Raw genomic sequence first — 9760 nt, 5'->3', positions numbered from 1 at the left:
TAGGCAAATCCCACATCGGCAAAACACGGGAGAGATGCTGAGTTTATAAGTTGGTGGTTCGTAACCCCCCTTGACGCGTTTTAAAACCGTGAGGGCTTCGGCCTAGAGCGGACAATATCACTAGTGGGCCGGGCCATTACATTTATGGTATCGAGCGCCCGTGCAACCTTGAACGATGGTGGGGCAAACCTCAGTGAGGACGCTGAGTCCCATAAGTGGGGTGGATTGTAACACCCTAGGCAAATCCCACTTCGACAAAACAAGGGAGAGATGCTGGGTTTATAAGTTGTTGGTTCGTAACTACTAGTGACGCGTTTTAAAACCGTGAGGGCTTCGGCCCAGAGCGGACAATATCACTAGTGGACCGGGCCATTACATTTGTGGTATCAGAGCCACTCCGCGTGCAACCTTGAACGATGGTGGGGCAAACCTCAGCGAGGATGCTGAGTCCCATAAGGGGGGTGGATTGTAACACCCTAGGCAAATCCCACATCGACAAAACACGGGAGAGATGCTGGGTTTATAAGTTGTTGGTTCGTAACTACTAGTGAATCGTTTTAAAACCGTGAGGGCTTCGGCCCAGAGCGGACAATATCACTAGTGGACCGGGCCGTTACATTTGGTATCAGAGCCGCTCGCGTGTCCTCTTGGGCGATGGTGGGGCAAACCTCAGCGAGGACACTGAGTCCCGAAAGGGGGGGAGAAAGGTCCCTTAGGCAAATCCCACATCGGCAAAGCACGGAGATGATCTTGGGCTCAAAAGTAATGATATATAAGATGGGGGAACTAATCACTAGAGGCACCTTTTGGTGGAATGGCCTGGAGAGTTGGAAGAACTCCAAGGTTAAACGTGCTCGTTTGAGAGAAATCCTAGGATGGGTGACCTCCTGGGAAGTTCTCCATTCCACCTATGGGACAAAACCGTGAGGCTTATGGCCAAAGCGGACAATTCCTCTAGTGGCTGGTTCCCGATCGTTCCCGACCTCTAGGTTATTGGACATTTCAAATACCTGTTGATAATACCTTGGGCAGTTGTGATAACTCTAAGAGCACAGCTGTTGAAGAAGCTACAGGAACAGAGGATAACATTGGTTCTTTAGGTGGAAATGCAAATCCTTCCAATGTAGAAGGGGCCAACTCTCCCTCAGATTCTGAACTCGAGTTTTGTTTAACAGATGAGAAGGGAACAGTTAAGGTCTCCAAGATCCTAATAAATGAGCCAGTACCAGTAACAGGAATTCCCAAACGACTTAATGTTCTTGTATGTTGACCAGGAAAAAAAATTAACATGACTCTCGCCTCCTTAGCTCTTTACCTGAGATTTTCAAGTCTGGCTTTCTTGCAAAGAGACCTCAGGAATCTGTTTCTCTTTACAAGTGTCTTGAAGCATTTTTGAAGGAGGAACCTCTTGGACCAGATGACATGTGGTAAGAATACATCATTTCTTGAGAATATAACCTTAAATAATTTTCATGTTTAAAGAGTTAGAAATACTTGAAAGACAATTTGGAGATTTAAAATGCTTTATCAACTGGCAGTATGGTACTTTATTGTTGATTATTTCCATTTGGGCATTACTTATCTTTTCAAAAGATTTTTTCCTCTCTGTTTCATTGCATTATTCAAGTAGCTTTGGAAACCAGTGGTTTATTATTATACTCCTTTTTGTTGTAGTGATAAAAATGTATTTAATTTATACCTGATTAGAGTTTATCTTATTTTGGTTTGTTTGCTCTGAGATCCCTGTTAGTGCTTGTTAAATTTTTATATTAAATCTTGCTTTCAAGATGTTTCTGTAGATAATCTCCTCATCCTCGTCTGAATAAATTGCTGCAGGATTTATATAATTTTATATTTTTTCTTATTTGTATATGTGCTCCATTATAACCTAGAGGTCGTGGGTTTGAACCACAAAACAGCCTCTCCATTGTAGGGGTGAGCAATTGAAGTGAAACGAACCTATCAAACCGAATTAACCAAATTCTTTAAAATATATAACCAAAGAGAAACTGATTTTATTAAAAGCCAAACTGATCCAAACCAAATTAGTTCAGGTTATTCCATTTGGTAGTTCAGTTTTGAGAGGAATCAAGATTTCCAAACAATTTCGAGATCCTTTTTTTCTCTCAATTCTCAAACCTAATCAATTCAATAACTGAAAAAAATCAAATAAATCATGAACAAAAAAATCAAATAAATCATGAACAATCTCTTAGTTTCTTTTCAAGATACAACATTGTACCATCAATGAAACAAGAGTTAGAAAAGAAAACCAAAATAAAGGGATTAGAAAAGGGATAAGAAATCTGATCAACAGCAACACAATTAAAGAAAAGAACCAAAAGTAATAAATAATAAAAAAATAACAAAATTAGAAGTGAAACAAATAAATTTGAGAAAGGGAGGAATGAATTCTAATTTCATTTGGGTTCAAACACTTTTGTCATGATACCCTTTTGTATTCGCATGACTTAGTTGCAAGTTATAAGAAGAAGCAGATGAGATTGAGAGACAGGTAACAACATTGGTCATGGAAGCACCTAGGACAGAGATTTTCTCCTGTTGGATCTCTCCTGCTCGCATGTTGTAGATGGAATGGATGATATGAACTCAATTCAGCAAAAGCAAAGGCATCACTTGGTGGTATGGAAACTTGCGAAAATAAAGGCAGATGAGGGAAGAGAAGGTGTAGGAGGAGAATCGCAAAAAGAAACGCAAATGAGAAGGAGAGAAAATTTGGGATGGCTAGGGTTAGAATAAAAGATAAATATATAGGTGGGAATGAGAGGCTCCGATTAAATGGAATGAATAGGTATGATTGAATGCTAAAATATGTGAAAGAGAAAAAAGTTGCAGTATAAGGAGGATAGGACTTGAACACATGTCCTGAAGGTGGCATCTCCCATTGTTAACCACCATGCTACATATTGGCGTACTAAAACATTAGTACTCTTTTATTTACATTTGGTTTGTTTCAGTTTAATAGATTTTTTCTTCTTAAATACAAATTGAACTGAAATAACAAAAAATTTAGAAAATTAAAACCAAATTGAATAATTATAAAGCTAAATCAGAAAAATCGAAATTGAACGGTTCAATCAATTTTTTTCGATTTGAACAGAATAGTATTTATCCCTACTCCATAAAGCCCATAATGTGGGGGCCGCATGCACTGATGAAGGTTGGGCATATCTGAGCCTCCCTAGAGCCCACAGTGTGGGGGGACTATGCGTTGGGGAAGGTTGTGCATATCTGAACCTCCCTAGAGCCAACAGTGTGGGGCCTCATGCACTAGGACACCTTTTTGTATATATTGAAGGCATTTACATTCTCTTGAAGTGAAGTTTTTAGAACCTTAAACTTCTCTTTCGTAAAACGTGGCCTGCTCTCTTCATTATTTTTGATGTTAGGTACTGTTATTTGTAATTTAGGTTTTGTCCAAGTTGTAAGAAGCATCATCAAGCCAGTAAACAATTAGATCTTTGGAGACTGCCAGAGATTCTGGTTATTCATCTAAAAAGGTTCTCATATACTCGATTTATGAAGAACAAGCTTGAGGCATATGTTGACTTCCCTGTGGATGATCTTGATTTGTCGGCTTACTTTTCCTACAAGAATGGCCAATTATCTTATCGTTACATGCTTTATGCTATCAGTAATCACTATGGAAGCATGGGAGGTGGTCATTACACTGCATTTGTCCATGTAAGTTGTATTCTCATGTACCTTTTTTACCCCAATAATTTTCACCATTTCTTTCCTCTATTTTCATCAATGGCACTGTTATTTTAATCCTCCTCTCTTCCTTCACCTCCCTAGGGAAAAAAAAAAAAAAAAGAAAGAGAGAATCATCTTGGTTTTTTAGTTTATGTGAATATATTGGGTGTAAATGAAGTGTTTGACTGTATGTGCTCTCCACAGTATTACACACGTGACTGCTGCAGTATTACATACATGTGAGGCTGTCACATAAGGAAGGTCTTGGTTTCTTAATTGCGAATGAGCAGTGATAATGATTCTCACATGTTTCTTTCCAGCTAATGTCATGTTATGCATTTAGTAATGATGATTATCATGTGCGTTGAAGCTCACATTTAATTGGTATTGAAGCTAATAGGCCAATAGCTGTAGTTTAGTTAATCATGTTATTCAACCATTAGAGCACATGTAATACTTAAAAGTGCTGGTATCTTTTCTCTTAATGTCAAGTAATGTTTTGCTTCTTTTCCGAATTTCACTATAATCTTTATATCCCTCTGCCCTCCTATTCTCTCAAAACCAAAGTTCTAAACTGAATTGAATTAATTCAGTTTGATTATTTATTAACTCGGTTTCAGTTCGATTTTATATTTTGAGAGTTTTGGTCTATTCAGTTTTATTGGTTTAGTTCAATTTTAAACCAAACCGACTGATGCTCACCCCTACATATGAGGCAGTCACATAAGAAAGGTCTGGTTTCTAAATTGTGAATGACGGAATGAGTAGTGAGAATGATTCTCGCATGTTTCTTTCCACCTAAAGTCATATTATGCATTTAGTTGCATCATCATGTATCATTAGCACCTTTAGTGATGATGATTATCACATGCGTTGAAGCTCACACTAAATTGGTATTGAAGCTAATAGGCCAATAGAGCTAATCGTGGTATTCAACCATTTGATCACATGTTATACTTCGCTGCAGAGTTTTCAATCATATGGCAATTTCAGTTTTCATCTAGCTCATTTATGGGTGTGGGGGTCCAAAGTTGTAAATGTAAATCTGATAATTTTACTGAGAATTTCATCAGCATTCACATTCTAACTAGATGCTCAAGTAAACTCTTTTTGCTTTTTTAGCATTTATCATTTTTCTATGACAATGATATTTGTTAATTCTCTTATATGGGTGGTTTATTGTTGTACATTCTTTCACCTGAAGAGAGCCTCGTGGTTCTTGGTTTAGGGGGTTCTCTCATGTGTTTGTCTCAAGCTGCAGTTGACACAAAAGAGACAAATATATTTATGGGTATATGAAAAAGATTGCATATGCATGTTTCCTCATAGGATTCCACTCGATCTTTAAATGTTATATTTGTCGTTATTTGATGTAGCATGGGGTTGATTGTCACACCTTACTCCTCCGTAAGGCATAATATAATCCCCTAGCATACTTAATGAATTACCGAACTTCGCCTACCGATATTTCATTAAATATACTACTAGGGATTTTAAACTAATTTCCATTTCTTTTTAAAGTGATGGGCAGGTATTAAAAACCTTTAATTGAAGTTAAGTCAAAATCAATTTTTTGTTTAGTTGTCTTTTTATTAATTTAAAAACTCTACAATTTTTATAGAAAATTCTTCAGAGTGCCATTTATAATTTGGAAAAACAGTTCTTCAAAAACCTGTGAAAATACTCCAAATATATATATCTCAAACCCAACTCCAATATTTTCAACTCAACTCAATTTTCAACAGTCTCAATCTCAACAATTCATTATTTGAAAAATATAAAAAGAAACTTAAATATTTCATTAAATAAAAATAACAGTTTTACATTACAAAGATTTACACAGATCAAAGATAAATTCTAAAATTTATTATACAATTGCTCAAGCCAAATTTACACACATACACAGTTACATATATATTATAATAAAAATTTACATAGGTATAATTTATATTACAAGGTAAAAATTCAAAATGCTGGTCACTTCAGTTCCAAGCAACCTACTCTGCTGTCTTATTTACTTCTTTACCTGCGGCAGCAATAAAAAGCTATCGCTGAGCCAAAGACTCAGTGGTGCACAACTTAAAAAAAAATAATAAATTAAATAGCAAATAAATCATAATTGTCCAAATTAAATCAATTGAGATGTTAATACATATAAAATCATACTTTATTTTTAAAGTCAGAAAATTTCTTAAAATAAATCAAATCACAAAACACTTTCTTTTGAAATGTTGCACAGCTTAATCATGACCCAAATATCTAATTCATCCCAATAGCCAAAGGCTAATGAGGAATACCAAGCCTAGCTAGCACAATATATATAAGTACTTATACAATTCGTCCTCAACTGGCACACACATCAACACTTCAGCCAGAGAGGGAATTCAAAATCAATTCATCACACTAAGCAAGCTATTGAGGAATTCACACATATAGTAATAACAACTGTGGTTTCAAACTATTTTAACAATTTTTTAAGCATAAAAAATATCAATAAATTTACATTCTTATTTCATTCACAATAATTTCCCAAAATTTGGGTCGACAGCAAACAATTTGTGTCATTCAAAATTTGTGATATAAATAAAGTCATCATTTAATTTCACAATTCGATCAAATCAAAATTTCAATTGAAAATAAAAAAGAAATTAGTTGTTGTGCACAAACCTCTTATCTAGCTTGTCTTGATTCAATTCGTTCTCCTTCCTTGGAGGGCTCCTTTCCCAATGAAACACATAATTAGAGTATTTCAATATCTATTCGATTTATTTTTAATTAATAAATTTAATAATTAAATTTATTAATTAAAAATATCCACTGAGATTTATAACTTTTGGGTTTTTTGCAATTGTTGTATTTATAGTTACTATTTACTTCACTATTCAAGTCAAAATGTTGACTTTTTCATACTTAAGGGGTATATTAGTTCTAATTGCACCCACATACCACATTTTAGAGTACAATTTTATTGGTATTGATTATCAATTGAAATTCCAAACTCCCTAAGTGAATTTTCAAAATTTCAGTTTTGGGTCACTTGATTTACTGTTCCATTTGACCTTTTACAATGGAAATTTGGCTAACTTTTATTCATCAAAGTTGTTCCTTACTGTCTTATCTTTAATTCCCTTTTTGAATCATTTCATTTGGAGCTTTGTAGCTTAAGTTATGGCCATTTAACCATAACTGGCCGGATTGACCAATTCCAGAATTCTAGGCAAATTTTAGGTTCTGACAGATTTGGTGACCAAACTTGTGCTAGCAATTTGATTTGGTTAGAAGCCAAACTAGGTTCTGAGTTCTTTATGAAAGTTGTTCTACTATGTCATAGCTTTCTAATGGTATAAAAATCAGGTCATTTGGACATTTCTACACCAAGTTATGACCATTTGAACATGTACTGTTCATATGGTTAGTTTTGCCTAGTGGCAGGATACCTAATTCAGATTTAACTAAATTTTACACCAAGTTATGGTCAGTTTTAGGGCAAGGTTTATACATAAAAATTGTTGCTTTGGGTCTTAATTTCATCTCTAATTGGCCTCACAAAAATTGGAGCAACAGAATTCTAGTTTTGGCCAATTGAGTGGACCAAGGTTTAGCTGTCCAGAATTGACAATTACACATTCACAATTCAATTTTAGTTTCAATCATTCAATCACACTTCTTAACACACCAATTGATCAATTTAAGCCTCAATTAGGTCAATTGGCATCAATTCAACAAATCGCTAAATTTTTTCCTAATTTTCCCATTGGTCAAGAACCCTAATTATGCAATTGTCATAATTCATGCAATCAAAGTGTATAAACCTCATTAACCAACTCATTTAAACTTATCTACACCTTTAATTTCAATCAATTCACATCAAATTCAAATTCTCCCTAGGCTGGCCAAATTCCACTATGTCCCTTAACATGTTTTTGTTTCATTTTCAACTAATTCCAACTTGTTTAAAGTGCCTAAGCATAGATTTAAAGAGAAATTAGGAAGATTACTACTAACCTTTTTGATGAGCCTTTGGAACTTCAATTCCCTTCAAGATTCCTTTAATTTCCTCCTTTCCAACTTCTTATCAAGGCCTAACTAAGAGTTTTCTAAGGGTTTTTACTAGGGTTCCTGGAATGGATTCAAGTTTTGAAAGCTTGAAAATTCTTGGCTATGGAGGAAATGAGAGAGAGAAGAGAGAGAGGAGAGGGACGGCAAATGGAAGGATGAAGATGACCAATTTTTTTCTTTTTTAATTTTATGTTTATCTCTTTTTAATTTATCTCAAAATAATATAATTAATTAATAATTTTTTTATTACATCATGCTTACCTCACCAATGATGTCATAAAGCTTTTAAATTTTTTATTTCTTTCTTTTCTTTTTCTATACCTCTTCATTACTAATTTATTTTTTTTATAATTTTAGTTTCCTACATTTTATTGGATATTTAGGCCAAAAGTCACATCTAAGGGTGAATTGACCAAATTGCCCCTTACCGGTCTGATTCCTTATTCCAATAGTACTAAATTGTCTCCGGAATCCTGATTTTATTTTTTGAGCTTGTTCTCAATTCTTTTCTGTGGTTTTCATAGTTTCACTAGCTTCGCAATAATTCTTAGGCTTGGGGTGTCATGAGGTCTCACTCGAAAATTCAGCAGCGACTGACCTCGCAGTCACTTCCCAGTTCGGTCACCCATCGCTGTGGCATTGGCTTATTTAATCCATTATGCCTTGTTTTCTTAATTTTCATTTCATCTTCATGTATTGGCTATTAATTTTTGTTTATGATTTTTCTAGATGACTTAGTTATGGTTCTAAGCCTCTTGATTATCCAGGTCGACACTGGTCACCGAAATAGTACAATGTATAGAACTAGTGAATGTAGGGGTGTTACAGTGATTGCTGGTATGAGTTCGATGATAGCCATGTTCATCCAATCAGCCAGGACAAGATAAAGACTTCAGCTGCTTATGTTCTTTTCTACAAAAGAGTTGTAGAAGTTTAACTTGTGAGTAGTATTACTAATTCCTGAGAATCGTACAGAAGCTAGATGGTTAGTGATTTATTAACATTTTGCCGTCTTAGTCTAGAAGATTGTCTGAGACGGTAGCCTTCTTTTATTTTTACCATATTTTCAAATTAATTAGAGTTGCCGGAATGGATTGAAGGGAAAGTGGAATTGAAGTAGGTGCAGGAGATGATTGTATCATGGAAACAATTAAACATACCGAAAGAGACCTTTCTTATACCTGTAACCATCGGTGAGAGAGATTTGTAAAGGGGTTGCTTTAAATCCCCTAAGAAAACAGTAGTTCTTGCCTACTTGTGTATAATTCTTGTACAACTGATGATTAGAAATATTGGAATTATTTGATAGGCAATATATTGGTTAATTAATTACAGATCGGTGACATAATAAGTATGCTGTTGCTGAAACTTTTGACTAATGCTTTCCTGAAATTTATTTATTTTTTTAATATTTTTGGGGTCTGATGTGTTAAATGGGGAAGGATGGGTGAGAGGAAGATCAACACTGAACACTTGTTCAAGGGTGAATTCGTTGTCTACATGAACAATATTATCATTTTTTTAGACAATATTTTTCATAAAAATATTTTTTATTATTTTATTATAGTATTGAATTAATAATATATATGTATATTGTATAAATATTTTTATGTTTTAATAAAATTATCAAAATTTAAAAAATAATTTTTTTCTTTAATTAGAAAATTATTTTTCATTTATTTTTTAAAGTATTTTAAACAAAAAAAAATATAAAAATATTTTATAAAAAAATAATTTTTGCGAATATTATTTTAACACTGGTTGGTGTATATTGGTTTCACCTGATGGGTCTACTAACAGGCCCATCAGATTGTCTTCTCATCAGTGCTATTTTTTAATTGAATTAAAATTGAAATTTAAACTCATAATCCTACAGTTATAGATTTGTGGAGTGACTATGATATATATCCAAAATAAATGATTCAAGCAGACATTATTTGACTTAAAAAAAATTCAATCAAGGCTGTCAATTTGCTGGACTTAT

At 34.1% G+C, this 9760-nt stretch overlaps 1 protein-coding gene across 3 annotated transcripts; it reads left to right on the top strand.

The window, feature by feature from the left end:
- Window positions 1-1004: 1004 nt before the first annotated feature.
- Window positions 1005-9110, top strand: LOC110641777 (ubiquitin carboxyl-terminal hydrolase 8-like). Of its 3 annotated transcripts, XR_009147730.1 has the most exons (4): window positions 1005-1427; window positions 3432-3705; window positions 8544-8716; window positions 8856-9110. XR_009147730.1 is itself a non-coding variant. In XM_058144457.1 (3 exons), the coding sequence occupies exons 1-3, from the start codon at window positions 1423-1425 to the stop codon at window positions 8661-8663; spliced, it is 399 nt and encodes a 132-aa protein (XP_058000440.1). In that variant the 5' UTR covers window positions 1005-1422; the 3' UTR covers window positions 8664-9110. The 3 variants fall into 3 exon arrangements, 2 of the variants coding, with proteins under 2 accessions (XP_058000440.1, XP_058000444.1); XM_058144457.1 differs by having other exon boundaries at window positions 8544-9110; XM_058144461.1 differs by having other exon boundaries at window positions 8528-9110.
- The last annotated feature ends 650 nt before the right edge of the window (window positions 9111-9760 follow it).

This window comes from Hevea brasiliensis, chromosome 1 (genome assembly GCF_030052815.1).
Source record: "Hevea brasiliensis isolate MT/VB/25A 57/8 chromosome 1, ASM3005281v1, whole genome shotgun sequence".
Classification (NCBI taxonomy): domain Eukaryota; kingdom Viridiplantae; phylum Streptophyta; class Magnoliopsida; order Malpighiales; family Euphorbiaceae; genus Hevea; species Hevea brasiliensis.
The sequence above is the reverse complement of the archived record's forward strand: the minus strand, read 5'-3'. Positions and strand labels throughout refer to the sequence as shown.

Bases quoted from the DNA above. Each gene is read 5' to 3' on its own strand.
- LOC110641777 (XM_058144457.1), top strand. The intron at 3,706-8,543 runs GTAAGTTGTATT...TTGATTATCCAG, and splicing joins ATTACACTGCATTTGTCCAT to GTCGACACTGGTCACCGAAA.